At 41.4% G+C, this 21,455-nt stretch overlaps 1 protein-coding gene across 1 annotated transcript in view; it reads left to right on the top strand.

Moving 5' to 3' along the window:
• Positions 1-21,455, top strand: part of pcloa (piccolo presynaptic cytomatrix protein a) — a 66,073-nt gene that overhangs the window by 20,388 nt on the left and 24,230 nt on the right. The window contains exons 4-7 of the mRNA XM_020599434.1: positions 7,529-7,726; positions 9,614-13,700; positions 14,028-15,571; positions 17,157-19,227. Of these exons, the coding sequence (XP_020455090.1) occupies positions 7,529-7,726; positions 9,614-13,700; positions 14,028-15,571; positions 17,157-19,227 (7,900 nt within the window). The remainder of the gene's footprint in view (positions 1-7,528; positions 7,727-9,613; positions 13,701-14,027; positions 15,572-17,156; positions 19,228-21,455) is intronic.

The following is a 21,455-nucleotide window of genomic DNA, read 5'->3' as shown; positions in this document are numbered from 1 at the left end:
TTTTCCTTTCTTCTCTTGTCTCTCCCCTTATCTGGTACTTTCCTCTAGTCCACGTGCACTGATAAGGTTGGTAAAGGTAAAAAAGGAAAACAAACATTTATCAACAGATGATGAGGCTACACTCACCTACTGTTGATGTACATAAATAGGGTTAAAAGAAGGCTAACATGACTTAGAACCATAGCATTGAGCTAAAAGAGGCTAAAACGTTGCATGGAGCTGCAGACTTTTGTGATGATTCTCTGTGGTTTAATCACGGCAACAGCCTCACATTACATGTAGTCAGGTGATTCATTGTTACTATAAAAAGCATTGATCAGTGAAACCTTAAACAGTGAGGGCTGGTTGGATTAAAGGTTTAATTCCCTTTGTGGCCAGGAAGATTAAATATGCATACATTCATTTTGCTGTATTGCTCTTTGGATGAAATGGGCACTACTGTATAACATTTGATATGTAAGAGGGATAAGGGCCTGGAAAACTGAGCCAAGAGTTCTGCCGCCATAGCCATTGACAGAAAGAAGAAAATCATCTTAAAATTTTAAGAGTCTTAGACAAAACTCTGCTTCTTTTTCAGACAGGAAGCTGATGTTTGCATGCAAATTATGAAGAGGGTCATAGATAAACAAACAAAGCTGCATACAGAAAATGCCTTGAAACAAATGTCTCTCTCTCTCTCCCTGGGCTCTAAGTATATAGGCCCCATCTCACACCTCTTCCTCTGTGTCAGATCCAGTTTTAAATCATAGACTTATACACACAAACACAACCCTTTTCTCTCTCTCTTCTGGCACTCATTCACTCACCTGACAGGGAAGAGTGACATAACCAGACATTTTTGTCAAGAGAGAGTAGAAACATTCAAGCTGTTGTTTATGATCTGTTAGGTTAGAAGTAGGTAAAAGATTTGTGCAATGAAATAGATAATTAACCTTTGTTCAAACATCATTTATACAGATAATGTTTCCTAAGAAGACCTGTGCTGGTTTTGTGAAGCACTCATATGCAGTGACACACATCCCCTTCTAAAATCTGACCAGTACAATCACAGTCTTCTAGTGCTGGTTATCAAGCAGCTGAAGGTTAAAAGTTTTTATTTAGGATTCTGACAGCAGAATTTGATTTATTCAGATTCCCATGCAGCTCATGTGTAGCCCTTTGTTGGTATGCACGTATTATCTATTTTCCTCCTATACCCAGTGACTAAGCACTGTGAATTAGCTATGCCAGGAAGACTCGTACAACCATTGTTACTATAAAAAGCATTGATCAGTGAAACCTTAAACAGTGAGGGCTGGTTGGATTAAAGGTTTAATTCCCTTTGTGGCCAGGAAGATTAAATATGCATACATTCATTTTGCTGTATTGCTCTTTGGATGAAATGGGCACTACTGTATAACATTTGATATGTAAGAGGGATAAGGGCCTGGAAAACTGAGCCAAGAGTTCTGCCGCCATAGCCATTGACAGAAAGAAGAAAATCATCTTAAAATTTTAAGAGTCTTAGACAAAACTCTGCTTCTTTTTCAGACAGGAAGCTGATGTTTGCATGCAAATTATGAAGAGGGTCATAGATAAACAAACAAAGCTGCATACAGAAAATGCCTTGAAACAAATGTCTCTCTCTCTCTCCCTGGGCTCTAAGTATATAGGCCCCATCTCACACCTCTTCCTCTGTGTCAGATCCAGTTTTAAATCATAGACTTATACACACAAACACAACCCTTTTCTCTCTCTCTTCTGGCACTCATTCACTCACCTGACAGGGAAGAGTGACATAACCAGACATTTTTGTCAAGAGAGAGTAGAAACATTCAAGCTGTTGTTTATGATCTGTTAGGTTAGAAGTAGGTAAAAGATTTGTGCAATGAAATAGATAATTAACCTTTGTTCAAACATCATTTATACAGATAATGTTTCCTAAGAAGACCTGTGCTGGTTTTGTGAAGCACTCATATGCAGTGACACACATCCCCTTCTAAAATCTGACCAGTACAATCACAGTCTTCTAGTGCTGGTTATCAAGCAGCTGAAGGTTAAAAGTTTTTATTTAGGATTCTGACAGCAGAATTTGATTTATTCAGATTCCCATGCAGCTCATGCTTTGTTGCTTATGGTGAGATTAAAACCAACAATCTCCTGATCAGAAGCCCAGCTCGCCACCTCTCACATAACATTTAGTTCCATGAGTCAAACAAGAATTACATCAACACATGTGCCATTCAGAAGGGTGCATATACCACCTGAACCTGAGGTGGGAACATCTTTAACAGTGGGATGTTTATTAGGGCAGAGATGTTTTTGGCATACAGAGCAGCTGATGCTGTGATGTTCTACTTGCAGTCTAGTGCATTATAATTAAGTTGGTCACTTGGCAACACTCATCCATAAACATAATCTGCTTCAAATTCCAGTTAAAATACCAAGGTATTCAATATTTACCTGCCAGTTTAGTAGTAGATACTCATGTACGCTGGCCGGCCACTTAAATAGTCACACCTGTACAATTGTATGCTCAAAATGTTTCAATGTTGTATAAATTCAATAATATGTTTATTATTGAGGTCATAGATAAAGGTGGTGTTGTACTGGACTACATTATATTCAGAGGTGTTCCTAATATTCTGACCCTCTTATCTATGTTGCTGGGGAGGACAAAAATAATGAGAAGTACATACAGCTGTACAGGTGTGACTATTAAAGTGGCCGGGCAGTGTATATTAGCATATAGGCTGAATGCACCAGTCTTGTGTTTAAATAGATAACCTGACTAATGTGCTTTCTTGCCAGGAATAAGATGAGAAGGTTGATTCCAGTTTCATATTTGGCTGTATGCTGGTTAACTTAGCGTAAAGACTGTAAACGGAGGAAACTCTAGCCTGGCTAAGAGCACATATAATGCTCACTAATTAACATGTTATATTTTGATTGTGTAATTTATTGTGAATTTGCATGTCATCCAGCAGAGACTCCAGGTGCTCGTAGGTGGATTCTGTTACCTTTGGACAGAGCCAGGCAGTATAATGAAAGAAATTCACTGAACAATAAAGGCTAGTGGAGCAGAAACTAATTTGGAAGTGGGGCAAGACTTTTTGCTACTTCTGATTCTGAAGTGCAACATTTTAAGGTCATTCTTGGTGGTCATCAGGATCTGCAGCTTGTTCTGACTTCCTAGCAATTGACTTATAGATTTACAGGGTGATAATGATAAGCTTGTTGGCAGTAGCTGGTGCTGAGTCACCTTCAATGACCATTAAGCTCCTTCAATTTCACTGCTTCACTTTTTCCCCTCCTTTCCTCTACCCTGCCTCTCCCTTGTTTTCCTAGTTTCTCTCTCCTCCTTGTGCTCCTCTCTTGCTTCTAACACACTGTTATCACCTTTTTCATAAATTCTCATATTTCCTCTTCTTCTCTTTCACCATCCTTTCATCTGTCTTTGTCCATCTGTCCCGTTATCCTCTAGATCCTCTACTTTACTCTCTGTGCCAGGCTGTGTCTAAATTTAGATGGGTAAAACCCTTGTCATAATCAAAGAGCTGCACCGATCTTCACAACAGTCCAACTCCCAGTTGGAAACAATAACCGAACATGGGTAGAGCCCATCTTGTCTCAGTATGTCTGAACTTGTATTTGTTTGAGTGCCATGTAGAAAGAGAGAGCAAGTTGTCATTTCATTCCAGGTTATTTATCTGAGCATATGTATGTCATCGACGCATCACAAACTCAACTCTGAGTGTCGATGTGTGTCAGCACTTTGGTATCCATAAACATACTGTACATACTGAATATCTCAATCTAACTATCTGTCTATCTATCTATCTATCTATCTAGATATAGATATGTATATACACATATAAAAAAGAAAAAAGAGACCAACACATTACATTTAAATCACATAAGATGCAGGCCTGTTCATCAGTGACTCCACTGTGTGGAATTTAACCTCACACTAGTGTTATCCTCCGCAGTCAAAGCCAAGATAATGCCATTCAATGAACCAGTAAGTCTGGGCACAAATCTAAACATCAGATTATGCAAAAGAGCCAAATAATTAGGTACATCCACAAGCATTTTACTGGAATCCTCAAGAGCATCCTCAAACCATCATTATAAGCCACCATAAACCTCTGTATGCTACCCGTCCTGTAGCATTGCCACAGGTGAGGAGCATACAAAGGGGTGAAGAAGGCTCTGAACAGAGAAATCGTAACAGATGGTGAGCACATGCCACATCTTCACGACAAAGTATTCACCCATGCATACATCCCTTGACATGCTTAAAAATGTCCCTCTCATCAGTCATTTGCGATACATCCCAAATATTTGATATCAGTGCACTCCTGTAGTAGTTGGCATCTGCCAGGAAGAAATCTGGGAACACCAATTTTCTGTCCTCCCTACTTTTTACATCCTCTCTATTCACATTGTCTACATAAAAAAAAACTTTTGAAATTAGTGGTGGATTTAGATGTGATTTGATAATAACTGTTAGAAAAAAAATAACAATACCTAATGATAAAGTAAACAGTTTTGGATATATGTAAATTCAGTAGTTACATAACGATGTAACTACTATGCAAATTAGTGATGTCATTTTGTGACATTTAGCATTTTTAGCAGGCTTTAGCTACTTTCTGTCAAAAATAGTTGGCAACACTGAGATGGTGATGTGAGTGAGTCACTCCCCTACATTTATAATTCAACCGTGCTGCTGTGTGCTGAAGCCATCATAGCAGACAGAGAGAGACACGCTGTCACACATAACTGCCGTCTGCAGACTTTGGTGGTCCCTCGCCTTTTCCTGTCATTGACATTTGTGGTTTTGAGTAAAATGTCTCTGCAGCTATAATACTAGACTGTCCAAGTAACTTGTTTGATCTAACAAGTTGCCAGGAAGATTTTACAATTTATAATGAAACTGCACAGAGAAAAAGCTGCAGATCCTGACAATTTAAATTCTGACAGCTGCAAAATGTTTTGAATTTTGTCTTGACAAATTAAAGCAAAAGCCTCTTAACAGTAGGGACAGAGAAACATGCTGAGTGAATGTTTGCTTTTCCCATTCCTCTGTCTTCTCACAATCACTATGTACAGACATCTGAAATGAATTGGTTTCTGGGTGCCGAGGTCAGAGCTGCCAAATTTGCCTTGTGCAGCTTTAACACTCAGTGACTTGATGGCATCTCAAGGTGATTACTGCAAGGCATTGCATTAGAGATAGCCACTGAGCCATAGCGAATTCAGTGAATGGCTCTGGAGGTTATTTAAAATGAGTCCAACCGGGGATATTTACTATAGTTCAAACACACTGACAAAGTGTTTTTGAGCGGATGGTGAAAACTCAAAGTGAAACGTGCCTGTTGTAATGTGTTGATAATATTGCTGGCTCTGAATTGGCAGAGGCTGACTGAGTTTGTGTTCAGCATTTCTTATTGGTGACCATCTCTCTGGCTCTCAGTGCCATTTCTGCTGTAACTGATAGAATGTCAAGCTACAGAAGCTCCCATCTCAAGTCCTCCCAGTAGGGATGGGCGGAAGGCGTCATGTTGATAGCGCATTCTGGTACACGCACATACACACAGAAATGTACTGTCTGTACTGTATTCATTATCATGTCTGAGAATTTACTGGATTTCTTAACTCACTAATGTCAGCAAACCTTAGAGATGGGAGAAGCACTGGCATCTATGTATGTATGTTTTTTTTTTTTTTGGCCTTTGTCCATATGTCTGTTTCCTTTGCCCATTCCAGATATTAAAAGGTTTCTCTTGTAACTACATCTTTCATCTTGAGAGTCATGATTTCAGATACACTCTAAAATATTTCCATCCATTATCTATACCATTTATCCTGTAGAGAGTCACGGGGGGGTCTGGGTCTGGGTCCAACTGTACACCCTGGACAGGTCGCCAGACAGTCTATCAAGGTTGACACACAGACACAGACAAAGATTCACAATCACATTCACATCTACGGACAATTTAGAATCACTAGTCAAGCTAACTTGCATAAGGAAGCTGGAGTACCTGGAGAAAACCCAAGGGGAGAGCATGCAAACTCTGAGATGTGTATGCAAGTGTGTCATTCTCTCTAAGTTGTAAGCTTAGACTGAAATAGGGTTACTCGTGCATTATTTACCCTGATTTTGGTGGTGCAACATTTCCTGTCTTCTGCCATCCTCCTCCTCTTGTCTATCTGTTTCTTTCTCTGTGTCTGTGCTTGGAAAGAGTTGGCTTCTCTGCTGCATGGCTTACCATTCATGCTGTGATCTCTTCTGAAGCCCAGATTTAGCATAAATCCTGCTGTAAAGCCAGGTGAAGTGGCTTTACAGCAGGAAATGTAAAAACACTTCAAAAAATGTAAAATGTTTACATTAGAGTGGACGGTAGACTCACTGCATGTATGTGCGAGTGGAGTGTGAAGTCGATGGGTGTTCCCATAATACATGTTCTATTCTGGTATCTCCACATTGGATTAGTGGGTGTGTGTCTGCGCTGTTTGTAGCTGCAATATTTTTAATTTAAAATCCCAGAATGTTGATTGTTTATCATCAATTTTATTTACTGGATAATAAACTCCAATAATAGGTGCAGCTCTTGAATTATAGCCTCCAGCTGTGCCTTCAGCCTAGGTGCATTCCTATAAATAGTCCAGTGTTTTAAGTGAGTACCTGGGAATATACAACAATATAATAGCATATCCTTAAGGGTTTAAACAGCTGTGCCTGCTAAGTGTTTGCTTTTTTCCCTTTATTCCCTTTATGCTTTATTCCCTTGTGAGCAGGAACAGTGATTTGTTAAGGAGGATTTTAAGCTCAGATTGTTACACTTAAAGAAGAAAAAAAACAGCTCTGCAAACATTTTTTAAACTGGCCCGTGCTGGGCTTCAGTATTTTAGTAGAGATGTTATTAGAACTAAATTGCACATTCAGAAAACTCAGAGTCTTGGGGAAAAGGGTTACAGTTCTCTGATTTGAACAGTTGTCATGCAAGTCCTATTTTTTTTTAGCTTTGAATGTTTGGAAGTAGTTGAATTTACAGGGTAGGATTAAAAACAAGTTTATAATGCACATTCTGCTTTCATGTTTAAATCATACATGCACATATGCACATCAAGTTAGATAATAATAAAAACACACATACACATTCAAACAATTTCTCCGACATGCCCCGGTAAACCCCTGGCCCACTGCTATGCAGTATGCATGGGCCTGTCGCTTACAGTAAGTCCTATAAATGTAAAAGCTTCTCTTTATATAAAAAAGCTACACTGGTACTTGTTACAATGATGTTTTACTTACATAAAATCATTTTGTTTCACATAACTGTTAGAATTAAGATAATACATTTCCAGTTATAATTACTTGTGGGATATAGCAGGAGGGGTGTCAAGAATTTGACACAATTCAAACTAGCAAACTATGCCAATTACTTCTTCTCTAATCCGGTGGTAGAAATCATATGGGAGCAAACAGTTTTTAAGATTGCATATTAAGTACTAACAATTTGTTCTTATTTTTGTCTTGCAGAAAGAATGGCTTTGCCTCAACTGCCAGACCCAAAGAGCCATGTCAGGCCAACTGGGAGACATGCCACCTCCAGCCGCAGCTTCTCCAAAGAAGAAACCACCGGCTTCTGACCCTTCCTCTACCCCTTCTCCTGCTGCTGTAGATGGCAAACCTGTAGAAGAAGCAGCAGACCTAACCCCACCAGCTCCTGAGGCCAAGGTAGTGCCTGCAACCTTTCCTACACCTGATAGTACACTAATTTCACCTGATCATCATGCCTCTCTTTTTATTAGTTCCCCTCCACCTGTTAGCATCCCCCAGGAAACGCCACAGTCAAAAGAACAAAAGCAACCACTAGCAGTTGAACCAGTGTCTGAGCCTGTAAGTCATTCTGAACATGAAATTCCAATTTTGGAGAATATAGCTGAAAGTATCTCTGCAATCACAGCAGTTGAGGAGAAGCAGAACAGTTCTGGTAATACAGCAGAGGACTGTCTTCACCCTGAGACAAACCCATCTGGTGCCGATCAACAAAGTACAACTGACAGTAAAATCTCAGCAGTTCAACTACAACAGAGTAGCTCTGACAAAGTGAAAGAGGACCTGACTCTCCCCATGGAAAGTAAGATGCAAAATCCTTGGACTAATACAGGTTTAGACAAGACAACACTGCTTTCTAAGGTAGAAATAGAGCCAAATCCCAAGATTACTCAGAGTGAGGCTGCAGGTCCCCTAGTGAGAATAATCTCCAAGTGAGATAGTGAGAAAGTGGAGGTCACTCCCAAAAAGCTTCCAGATGTGACAACAAATTCAGCTGAGCCAAATGCTGCCTCAATCCCAGAAGCAGTAACACAGGAAATTTCTTTTCAGCCTGATCCAATGCCAAATCTTATAGGTACAAATGCGAAAAAGGAGAAAGTAATAAAGGTAGTTGGTATGCAAACTGAGAAACCCCAGTCAGATGCTCCAGCAGGTCAAACTCCATCAGATACAGTAGACACAGCTTTTAATGTGGTGCAAACAAACACCACAACAAAACCTGAGGCTGACAGTTTAACAGAAATAAAAGCAGAACCAGAAGCCAGTAGTAGAGAAGTAGTAGAGAAGCCAGCGTTCATAGAAGAGGATGAGGAGAAATTCATTCAGGAGGCGACACAAGCTGGTCTACAAAACACAAACACTATTGCTGAAAACCAACACAAGTTAGAAAGGGAGATGTCAGCTCTGACAGGCAGTGATGTGAAACAGCCTGAGAAAGTTGCTGAGCTGTCAATCAAAGAAAAGGAAAAACCATTTGACAAAAAAGAGGTTGAGTCGCAACTTGTTGCTGGCAAAATCCAGGAAATAATTTCAGTATCAGAGATGAGCACAGTCTATGACAAAGATGGTACCGCACATGTAGGAGAGAACACAGTATTAAAGACAAATTTATCAGAAGTGTCAGAGAAAGCTTTTGAAATTCCAGCATTAGTGTTAGCTTCAGCTTCAGTCCCTATAGCAAAACCTGAAATTCCAGGCTTTGTAGTTGATGAGCAGTACAAAGGCCCAGAGGAGAATATGGAGGAGAAAAAGGAGGCTAATTCTCAGCCCAGTGATGAAGATGTAGTGACTGAGGTGACCATGTAATGTAGGCTAGAGTGAGGAAGGAGCCGGAAACAGAAGTTGCCTTTATCCATTTTATTTCTCCCTTCTCATTTTTGCAACCACACAGAACACAATGAATACAGAATAATCCCTGCCCAACCCAAACTAAATACGTCCCACCTACAGGGGCATTATGGGGGGTCCTGCCAGGTGCTTCCCCTCTAAGGCATTCCGGGGGTCCCCACCAAGTGTCTCTCTGCCCCCAACACTACAGTATTAATGGTTCCCTCCTATTTTACAATACAAAAAAAAACAAAAAAACATGTGTTGTTACATGTACGCCACGTGTAGGTCCATCACAGTTTTTGAGGAATAATAAAATGGAAACAAAATTATATTTTCTGAGACTCTATTTTTTCTATTTTGGTGAACGTAGCAAATGTAAAACAAATCATGCACAAATATAAACATAAAATCTACCACTACTTGTGCTTAATATTGTGTCTTATTTCAATCCAACAGGTGAAAATAGTGGAGACCTTGAAACAGCCTGGAGAGAAAGAAATGGCAGCAAAAGAGGGCAGTCCTACCAGCCCACCTGACCTAGCAAGGCTGGAAAGCACAGTTCTTCCTATTCTTGTGGCCCAGGCAGACTCACAGCCAAAGGAAGAGGAGGAGAAACTAACAGATGGCCAAAAGACTAGACGTAAACTAGAGGTACTTCCTCTCACATCTGACTCACCAAGCTCAGAGGATGACAGAGAACTTTCTGAGAAAAACACCAAAGGTACGCTAAAGAAAAAACTCCTTGTGTCCATGGATGTCAAGGCAGATTCCCTTGATGATAGCAGTGAAAGCTTTGGAAAGGAAAGCCCAATTTCAGGGGATGATGAGGAATTTATCCGAAAACAGATAATTGAAATGAGTGAGAATGAGGATGCATCCCCTTCTGATGAAGAGAACCTAATCCAGCGCAAAATCAGAGAGCATGGGAAAAAACAAACAGAAAAGAAGAAAACAGAGGCTGTGGAGAAGAGCATATCAGGAAAAAACAGGCGACTTACCAAGAAGAGCACTATAAGTCCAGATGATGAGAAAAATAAGCAGTTCTACAGCTCATTGGATAAAGCTGATGTAGACAAACAGGAGGGACCAGAACCAAAAGAAGAGGAGCATCAGAGTGGTACTGCAGTTTGCAAATTCCAAATTATGGAGTTGAATGCCACCAGCAGCCCTATGTGTATACTTAATGATCATGGAGAGCCTGAAATGGAAAGCCTTACAGACTCTCCAGATGATCGGTCTAGAGGTGAGGGGTCATCCAGTTTGCATGCATCCAGCTTCACCCCTGGGACATCTCCAACATCCCTCTCATCACTGGATGAAGACAGTGACAGTAGTAGTCCCAGCCATATCCATTCTGGTGAGGGTAAACAACACAGGAAAGCCAAACACAGACAATCTGGCCAAATGCTCCCAACTATTGAAGACTCGTCTGAGGAAGATGAGTTACGGGAAGAAGAGGAGCTGCTCAGAGAGCAAGAAAAACAGAAGGGCTCAGGGAAAAAATCTAAGAAAGACAAAGATGAGATTCGAGCCCAAAGAAGGCGAGAGCATCCAAAGACACCACCAAGTAACCTTTCCCCAATTGAAGATGCTTCACCAACAGAGGAACTGAGACAAGAAGCTGAAATGGAAGAGATTAGGCGATCATCTTGCTCTGATTTTTCCCCCAGTATTGAATCAGATCCTGAAGGGTCTGAAGTTCATGCTTCAAAGATTTCAGCAGTCCAGAAAACATATCAACTGCCTACATCAGTATCTCTTCACTCGCCAACAGATGATCAAAATATTGATAAACTACAGAAAAAATCTCTTAAAAGTGCTGATGAGGCCTATGAAGAAATAATGCTGAGGGCTAAGTCTCCAACAGTTGACAAAGGCGAGATTCAGCCAGAAAAAGAGTCCCTCTATGGAGGCATGCTCATTGAAGACTATGCCTATGCATCTCTTATTGACAATTCAGCAACTGATCTGGAGGAACCAGAGAAGATTGTTGTTCCTGTTCAGCCCAAAAAGCTGAGATCACCAGATGAGGTCTATGAAGATGTGCTAAAGAAAAGGAAGGAATTCATGCACCTGGAACAGGAATTTCTAAATATGCAGTCAAAAAATGAAAGTACTAATCCAGAAATTATTTTGCAACCAGCTGACAATAGCTGCATTAAAAGCACTACAGTAATATTAGGCAAGGATGGAAAGCCATTGTTGGATGCTGAAGCTGCCTATGAAGAGCTAATGAAAAAAGTTCTGTCTCCTGGAAGAAATCCAACTCAACAGGATCCAGAAGTAGCAGCTACTGCATCTAGAAGGGCGCTCCACCCCATCCCAGACCTAAAGGTTACTCAGTGCTCTTCGGGAGAGTTATCTTCTGATGATGAGATTATAATTAAAAAGGAAGAGGAGATAACTGTAGTATCAGAAGCAACATCAGCTATAGAAACTGAACCCGTGACAGTGTTTTCTGGGTCTTTTCCATCATCCACATCAGATCAGCAACCTCACACCACAATGGCTGCATCCCAGGCTGATGTTGTAAACTTATCTAATGCAATTCCAAGAACATCAACCCCTGTGATTGGCAGTGTATCACCCTTGCCCACAGTACCACAGTACACACCCAGTATTTCCAGTGTGGTGTCAACTGCCCCACCTGTACCCCCTAAGCCAAATGTCCTGCGTAGGGCTAATTCTCAGGAAAAAGCAGAAGTACCTGTTGCACCACCTTTGCCTCCTTCCACCTCAAAACCTACTGTTTTTCCCAGGAAACCTCCAGTTCCACTTCCACCTCAGGCTTCAGCAACTCTAATCAGACCAGAAGTGGTGGCTATGACTACAGTGCAAGGGCCACCTACAAGGCAAATTGTTACACCAATGTACAAAACTCATGTACCCCCTCCTGTTCCCCCAAAGCCATCCATGCCTGCTGGGATTGGAGATAGCCACAGACCAGGACATGGTGTCAAACCACCAATTGCGCCGAAGCCTGGTTCACAGCCTTCTTCACCTGCCCATACCACACATCCAACAAGACCCATTATACTTCCCACTGATCATACTGACATACCCCTCAATCTGAGCCCCTCTTCTGAGAGCAAGCCTTTTCAACCTTCACCTAAGTCCCCTTCTTCTCCAAGATATGCCAGCAATCTTCATGACACATATGTAGTCATCACACTGCCATCTCAGCCTAGCTCTCCAGTAGACAGTGTCTCAACTCAAGCTCCCTCAAGCCCTGGCCCAGCATCTCCCTCACACCAAGCTTGGCCCCAAAGTTATCATCAAACACAGCCTCACCCTCAATCATATCCACAACAGTATCCATTAGCAACCTCTCCTCAAACAACCAGGGTGCCTCTGGCATATACACAAGTCACAGAATCCATTGAAAGTCAAGACATATGTGGCCCAGAAAAACATGTATCTAGTTCTTGTCACATTATTGAGGCTATATCTGCCTCAGCACAGCCATCTGTGGCTATGCCTAACCTCATCTCTCAAGTGGTCACCACAGAAGTCCAAAGGACCACTGTCTCTGTTGTTCATGAAAGGGCACCACCACCAGTGCCAGCTCCAAGGGCAAATGGTGTCCCATTGTTGATGGAAAAACCTAAACCCCAGTTGCCAGCACAGATTGGGCAGGCCTTGCAGCCTTCTGAGGTGGTAGATCTTAGAACTATGAAGGTGGACCAAGAATCAGACAAGAATGGTGTGGATCTGTCTGGTGGCCCAGAGACAAGACGTCAGTCGTATGCAGCTGATGCCATTTGTCAGAGCAGTGCAGTTCAGCCATCTGTAGTCAACCTCAGTGCTGAATCATCTACTGTTTCTATTGTGACTGATAGCATCACCATTGTTACCTGTGCTGCTACAATTCAGCAATGTGACAGTGTAGACACCTCTCAGACATCATCAGTGCCCCTTCAGCTAACAAAAAACAAAGCATTTGAGCCTGTTTCTCAAATTATATATCGACCAATTGATTCTCAGCCTTCTACTCATGCTGGTACAGAAATCCCTATTAACCTCTCAAGCACAGGTGGAGGAACATTCCAGACCATCCCTGTCACTCTTCCACCAGCTTCTGTTGCAAGTTGTGCTGCCAATGGATTAACTACGGATACAGCCACAGTGGCAGGAGCTGTCAACCTTAGTACAACAAAACCATTCAACAGTGTGGTATCAGTGGATACCACTTCTGTAGTCACAGCTGTAATCACAGATGATGACGGCAAACCAGTAGATCTGACGGCAGGAAAAAGAGCTGTATGTTGCGATGTTGTGTACAAGCTCCCATTTGCAAGAAGCTGCACTACTCAGCAGCCTACTACACCCCTGCCTGAAGACCGTTTTGGATATCGTGATGACCATTACCAGTATGATCGATCATCTTATGGCATGAGAGGGTTTGGTGGAATTAAACCATCAATGTCAGACACTAACCTAGCAGAAGCTGGCCTGTTCTTTTACAAGAGTAAGAACAGCTATAATTTCAGTGGCACCACAGAGGGTGCAGTAGATCTTACCTCAGCAAAGATATCTGATGCAGGTCAGTGCAGTGACATTGCAGACCTGTCACTTAAATGCTACTTTGAACTGCCTCCACTCATACATGGCTAATGTGGTATTTTTTGTTTTGTTTTGCATGGACATTTCAGTTTTTTTGTTTTTGTTGTTCTATCACCATAATATTTTTATATGTGCCTGCATGCTGTTATTGTACAGTCCATCTTGTTTATACTTGTTGCACCTCAATATTGGATGATTTTTTTCCCCTTTTACACCTTTTTTCATAATTTGGATAAGGCATGGCTTGCTTCAACACTGAATAAGTATGCATTATTTGGACTCAGCTGATATTTTTGACCTTTGACAGGTGAAGCTGTTGACTACTCCAAGAAAGGGACATACACAGGAATGACAATTCCACCCTATTCCCAAGCCAGAGTCACAAGTGGTGTTGGTACACTCTTTGGCACAAGTAACGTCCTGAGGTCATCAAATGGGGTGGTCTATTCCTCTGTTGCAGCACCAATCCCATCTACATATGCCATTACCACCCAACCTGGGTCCATCTTTAGTACGTCATACAACACCCCGTCAGGGATGCACACCAGTGACACCATGCCTTCCCTGTCCAATCTCCAAAACCTGCCACTTACACGGTCTCATAGTTTCCTGTCCACCATCTCCACTACTGCAACAGAAGAACAAGAAGATGTCCCGCTCAATCTGGAGATCTCTAGGGGGGTTATTACTGCTGCCAATGCTGACACCACAGCAACAACCTCTTTAACCCTTGACACCTACACAAATGCATCTCTGGAGGCCATAGCTGCTTCATTGGAGGCTCTGTCTTCACCAATGGTTCCAGGAGATGGCCAATATCAGGCAGAGCGTGAGAGGCTAGAAATGGAGAAACTCAAGCAACAGTGCCTGGCTGAGGAGTTAGAGCGGGAGCGCCAGGAGATTCAGCGGTTCCGCGAGCAAGAGCAGCTCCTAGTACAGAAAGAACTTGAGGAGCTGCAAGCCATGAAGCAACAGATCCTGGCACAGCAAGAAGAGGAAAGACAGGCTCACCTAATGATGCAGAAAGAAACCTATGCCCAGCAGCAACAACAACTTGAGCAGATTCAGAGGCTCCAAGAGCAATTACGCTTGCAATTGGAAGAACAAAAGCTTCGTCAGATGTACCCAGGTGGGGACATACCAGGGAATGGCTTGCAGGAGGCACTCATCTTAGGACCTGATGGCACAGTGCTGGCCCGAAAGATTACAGATAGTGGGTGTCAGACAGATGAAGAGGATGAGGCAGTCAGCAAAGCTTACACAGCAGGGAGAAAAAAGAAAAGTGCTAAAAAGAGTGTTGACAGTTGTGTTCAGACTGATGATGAGGATCAAGAGGAATGGGAATCTCAGACCAGAACCCGACAAAGCCGGCCATCCCGTGCCAGGGGTGAGAGAGGTGGGCAGTCAGAGGTGTCTCTTCAAGCCCACACTGAGATTTCTATACAAACGGATACAGAGGGGAACATTAGAATGGACACCAGGATGGAGCTGTCTGACTCTGAAAGGACCTCACCAAAGAAACGACCCACCCCCTTAGAAATAGGCCAGTCTTCTAACCTCAAAGTTGATTCCTCTACAATTCAAGCCCCTCCTAAATCTCCTAAAGTGCTCTATTCACCAATATCCCCCTGTATATCCCCTAGCAAATCCCTTGAGTTTGTGTCCTATGACAAATCACTTGGTGATACAAGCCCACAAAAGCTAAGAGGAAGTACAGATCCATTAAAAGGCTCTCCAGCAAGTCCTAGGGGACCAAAAGCCATTCAGAGATCCATGTCTGACCCCAAGTCCTTGAGCCCAACAGGAGAAGAGAGGGCAACATCTGGCACCCAGTATGGTGATAGCTATACTGTGAGTACTATAAGTATCACTTTAATTTACATAAATAAAAGACAGAATATAGTATAGGGACTGGCTAAAAGTATGTTTAGTTTAATGAACCTGTGACCCGTTTAGTTTAATTTTAAGAAGATGTGGCTGTTATTTGTGTTTTAATAGTTCATTTGATTAATAATGTGCAAAACAAATTTACGTGTTTCTGGAAAGGTATTTCATTACCATGATATTACTTCAGTTTTTCTTAGCTTTAGGGTAACTATGGCTTTTGGTTTTACAGTATTTTTATTCAGCTTGTCCTTTAGAGTAATATAGATCTACTTTCAGATATATATGAGTACACCTTTAAATGTGTATCTGATACATTGAAATAACTTTTGTAGCCTACTCAAAATGACACACTGCAATTCTCACAACCTACTTATTCCAAATACTAAAGACCATAATAAAAACAATTAATGTCATAAGCTTTAAATTTTGGATTTGATATGAATGGAAATTAAACTGGGAGAATGTGACTCCTGAAACTGTTATGTGTTTAGTTTAATTTTGGCCTGCTGTTACACAGAATTATCATTAACAATAGCTTGATCAGTTGTCATTAAGGAGAGCAGCCCAGCAAATCTATATGGCTGAGGAGGACAAAACAATAAAATTGAAGTGAAGTGAAGAAAGGACTGGAGTTTGATTGGCTTTATTTTAACAGATAGAAATCCTTTAAAATATACCAGGACCTGGCCTGACAAAGATCTTTAGGAACAGTTCCAGAAACATTTGTTTTTTAGATATTGTTAGGGTGAGTTTTATTTTACGCACTTATGAATGGTTTTATTTTATAGCACACACCTCACAATATTATTCCTGTGAAATAATTCAGTCCAAGGATTACTGCTCCTTGTAAAACTATCCATAAGGGAATCATCGTTCTACATCAACTCCATGTTTCTTCCTTAAGAGTTTCTGTTATGGTTCTTCTTGCATGCATTTAGTACTAATGTGGATAACATTTAACTATTGTGTATCTATGTAAAGTCTGCATGTGTCTGTTGATATTTTCATATTTTTATGTTTAACCTTACCTCTGGTAAATATGGGTTTTTATTTTTTGCTGTCAGTACATTTGGTCAGTCTGTTGAGATCTGGTGTACATGCATGCCTTTGCTCTATGTCTTATGGAGTTGGCTTGAATTTATCTTTGTGTATACTAGTTCACTGCATGACACTGTACAGTCTCATTTTGGTTAGACCTACATTGTGTGGGAGGTTTCCCTCTACAAATAGCAGTTGCTCACTTGTGGCACATTTTATTTAGAGTTTACTATTAGCTGTTTGTTTCAACTCTTAAAGAAGATTTAAAGTATTATTTTCATCAACAGAATCATCCTTTTTCATGTTGCACAAGTGACATGCTCAGTTGTTAGCAATCCTTTCCCATGGCAAGAGTAAGATTGAGGTTAAGTTGAATTTATATGAGCAATATTCAGAGTTCAGAGACTGCTTTTTGTAATTTGAGGACTACATAAACAATCAACTCATTTATTTTGGGGACTAAGAAAACAGTTTGAAATCCCACAGTTCTAATCTTTTTTTTCCCCAACAGGGGAAAGGGTCAGGGGGCACACCGACCAACACTCAGAAGAAGGTTAAAAGGACTCTCCCCAATCCACCATCAGAAGATGAGTCAACAACCAGTGGCCAGGCAGCATACAGCACTGGTTCTGCCCGCCGAAGAATGTGCCGGAATTCCAACATGGCACGCGCCAAGATCCTGCAAGACATTGATCGTGAGCTTGATCTTGTGGAGCGGGAGTCTTCGAAGCTCCGCAAAAGGCAAGCAGAGCTGGATGAGGAAGAGAAAGAGATTGATGCCAAGCTTAGGTACTTGGAGATGGGCATTAATCGTAGAAAAGATGCGCTACTAAAGGAGAGAGAGAAGAGGGAAAGGGCCTATTTACAGAGTGTTGCTGAGGACAGAGACTACATGTCAGACAGCGAGGTTAGTAATATACGTGAGACTAGAGGTGGACGTGGAAGTGGTGAGGATGAGGAGATTGAAAGCCATGGCCTTGAACGTCCCAGGACAGCTCCTCAGTCAGAAATGGATGATTTTGTTCCACCTCAAACCAAGAATGAATATGGAAAATACTCCCAGTACCAATACCCTCAAAGCCAGTACCAGCAGGCTCTCTACCAGAATCCCCAGTCTTACCAGTCTCATTCGATCTTCTCCTCTGTCCCCTCCCTCACAACCTCCCAGCAGCAGAGTTATCACCAGATGCTCTTGTTGCAGCAGAAAGCTGCCAGACAAGCAGCCCTCCTCTCAGAGCTGGATGCAACTAAATATGATGTCATTAACCACCAGCCTGATTCTACATCGTCTGCCTATCTGGGAGTCAAATATGACAAATATGGCAACCATCTTGACCTCAGAGCGCTGGAGGTGGGAAGTATAGCAGGTAGCCCCATGTCAGCGGTCTCTGATTCCTATTACACAGATGTAGATCACCATACACCTCGGAGTTACATGCTGCTGGAAGATGCTGCAGAACTAGCTAAGGGTTCCACAGCTCTGTCTGCATCTTATAGTCTGGCTGAGAGGGAGCTGGCTAAAGCAGAGAAGCTGCTGCGAAGGAGTGCTGCAGATCTGGGATCTACTGACTATCTGGGATCCACCTCCAGACTCCATACTTTTGAAAAGACAGCTGATGAAGAGGATACAATGGAGGAACCCTATGAACTGAAACTCCTGAAGCAGCAGCTCAAACAAGAGTTTAGGAGAAGCACAGGTGGGACAGAAAGTCTAGAACAACTGGCAGGTCTCTCTCAGCACTACTACACCCCAAGCACTGGCATCTCTAGTTACTCCCAAAGACACTATCCAAAGTCAGACAAGTACAGCATCAGTCGACTTACTCTAGAGAAGCAGGCAGCTAAACAACTCCCAGCACCTATGTTGTACCAAAAACATAAGACTCCACTGTTAGATCCTAAAATCTCCTCCAAGTATTCTTCTATTACAGACAGCAGATGTTTGGAGACAGACTATACCAGCTATCTGGGGTCAACCAGTGCATCCTCAAGATCCAGCCGGCTCATGCAAGATGAGATTACCTTTGGCCTTCGTAAGAATATTGCAGAGCAGCAAAAGTACCTTGGGTCCACCTTGGGTGCCAACTTGGCTGGGTCACTAAATTTGGGCCACAGCTTAGGTCTGGACTCTGCCTATCCTAGTGGTAGCCGCTCAAGACCTCCATCCAGGCCCACATCTTGCTATGGCCTAGACTTGTCAATCAAAAGAGACCTTTCAAGCTCTTCACTGAGGCTTAAAGGAGATGGAGAAGCATCTGGAGATGGACCAACCTATCAAACTCCCTCTGGTCGCACTAAACCCACCAGCCTTCCTATTGTGCAAAGTGGGCGTGGACGGATACCAATAGTGGCTCAGAACTCAGAGGAAGAGAGTCCATTGAGCCCTGTTGGGCAACCTATGGGAATGGCCCGTGCATCAGCGGGACCTCTGCCGCCCATCTCAGCTGATTCAAGGGACCAGTTTGGTTCTTGCCTGTCCTTGCAGGACTCCCAGCAGCAGCAACATATCAGGGAAGAGGCATCCAGGAACAGGAGTTATGCGCTGCTGGATGACCTTCAGGGCACCATGTCAGATAGTGAAGGTAAAACACAGACTTGTCACACTGTCACTCTTTTCCAACACCATGTTTCTTCCTTGAGAGTTTCTGTTATGCTTCTTCTTGCATGCATTTAGTACTAATGTGGATAACATTTAACTGAAGTGTATCTAGGTAAAGTCTGCATGTGTCTGTTGATATTTTCATATTTTTATTTTCTACCTTACCTCTGGTGAATATATGTTTTTATTTTTTGCTGTCAGTACATTTGGTCAGTCTGTTGAGATCTGGTGTACATGCATGCCTTTGCTCTATGTCTTATGGAGTTGGCTTGAATTTATCTTTGTGTATACTAGTTCACTGCATGACACTGTACAGTCTCATCTTGTTTTGGTTAGACCTGCATTGTGTGGGAGGTTTCCTTCTACAAATAGCAGTTGCTCACTTGTGGCACATTTTATTTAGAGTTTACTGTTAGTTGTTTGTTTCATCTCTTACAGAAGATTTAAAGTATTATTCTCAGGTCAAATCCAGATTTACATATAGTTTTATTCTTCAAATATTACACAGAAAAAGTACTTCCCCAACTTGCAGAATTTCCCATAATTCTGTCGACTGAGCTAGTTCTAAAATAACTCTTCAAATAACAGTACACAAGTAACATAGCCAGTAGTACATGAATTATATATTTTTTTAATAGTTTATGTGTACTGTGGATAGTGGATACTGTGTATTTTATGATCACATTTAAGTTTAGAAATATATTTATGGATTAAATTATCATGATACGAAACTCTAGGCAAGATCAAAACATTACCATATTATAACAACATTGCTAGAAAAAAATGTTTAAAGCAGGATGCTGTTATTGCAGTAGAAGAACTGTGATTGTGTTTTTTTTATTTATTTTATTTATTTAGTTGCAGCATGTGTGTGAAATAAATATAATAATTAAACTTGCATGTCTTGCGGTGAATTCTTGCATGTGCTGTATGTATTGTGACACCTCACGGTTTTTGTGGAATAGTATTGTCCATTCTATACATTTTCTTTAGTGCATTTTTTAAAGGTATCACTGCCTCACATTAATCAGAATGAACACACTTTATTAGTATGCACTTTATTATACAGCAGGAAAGAATTTCTTAAATGTTCTGTTAGTGAAAGCATACTATATTCTGAGTTGCCACTTTTAAAACCTTTTACTCTGTTGACTTCAGTAAGAGCCAGTAAATGTTAATTAAATATAAACAAGATTGGCAATGCCTGCTCTTGCATCTTTGATTAACTATGACTGTAACACAATAATTTATTGTCAGTATCCAAGCTGAGGACAGCGTTTCTCTTAAGTGGGATGCACAATGTAACAGTTTTCCATTTGCTAAACCACTGTTTATGTTTTTTATTTAGAAGTTTAAAGGTCCCATTTCAACGTTGTCTTGAAAACATCAATAATTACAGTACTTGTTAACAGATTCATATGGATCCCACAATTTTGTATAATAAACCCATTTGCCTTCCAGCCCTAAGTGATTCACTGGTGGCTTTGAACAGAGACGATGCAACCAATGGTAGAGTATTAGCTCAGTTCTTTCATTGCTAACCACAGGTCAATTGTGCAGCTCCATGATATGATGGGGAGGGGGGGGACACAGATAAATCCCAATTGAGTTTGCAAGTCCAAAAAATGTTAATGGTTTTACAGGAAATTTTACAGATGTCATATGATAAGACATATAATATGTTCTGGGGGAAGAAAACGCATATGTATGTAGCCAACATTTATATTCATAGACTATTTCTCCATGGTAGGTTTAGATTACTGTACATACTGTTTTAGTCACTTCTAAACTACATAAATTTTTGGGCTTATTTAACTATTATTTGTGAAATGTTGTGTTGCTTGACATCCTTTTCTCTTTTGATAAAGTAAATTAATAAACTGATGGCCCTTATACCCATATATGCTATATATATACTGTATATATATATATATATATATATGTATTATAAAATTCCCCACTCGCCCCCCACTTTGGGGCAGTCGTGTACTGTATTCCTTCCTTCAAGCTCGGGTCCTCTAACAGAGGCCTGGGAGCTTGAGGGTCCGGCACAGTATCTTAGCTGTTCCTAGCACTGCACTCTTCTGGACAGAGATCTTAGATGTTGTTCCTGGGATCTGTTGGAGCCACTCTCCCAGTTTGGGGGTCACAGCCCCCAATGTTCCTATTACCACAGGGACCACTTGTGCCTTCACCTTCTACATCTTTTCT

This window comes from Monopterus albus, unplaced genomic scaffold, assembly GCF_001952655.1.
Source record: "Monopterus albus unplaced genomic scaffold, M_albus_1.0 scaffold41.1, whole genome shotgun sequence".
NCBI classification, from domain to species: Eukaryota; Metazoa; Chordata; class Actinopteri; order Synbranchiformes; family Synbranchidae; genus Monopterus; species Monopterus albus.
Note: the sequence above shows the minus strand (reverse complement) of the source record. Positions and strands in the feature narration are given on the sequence as shown.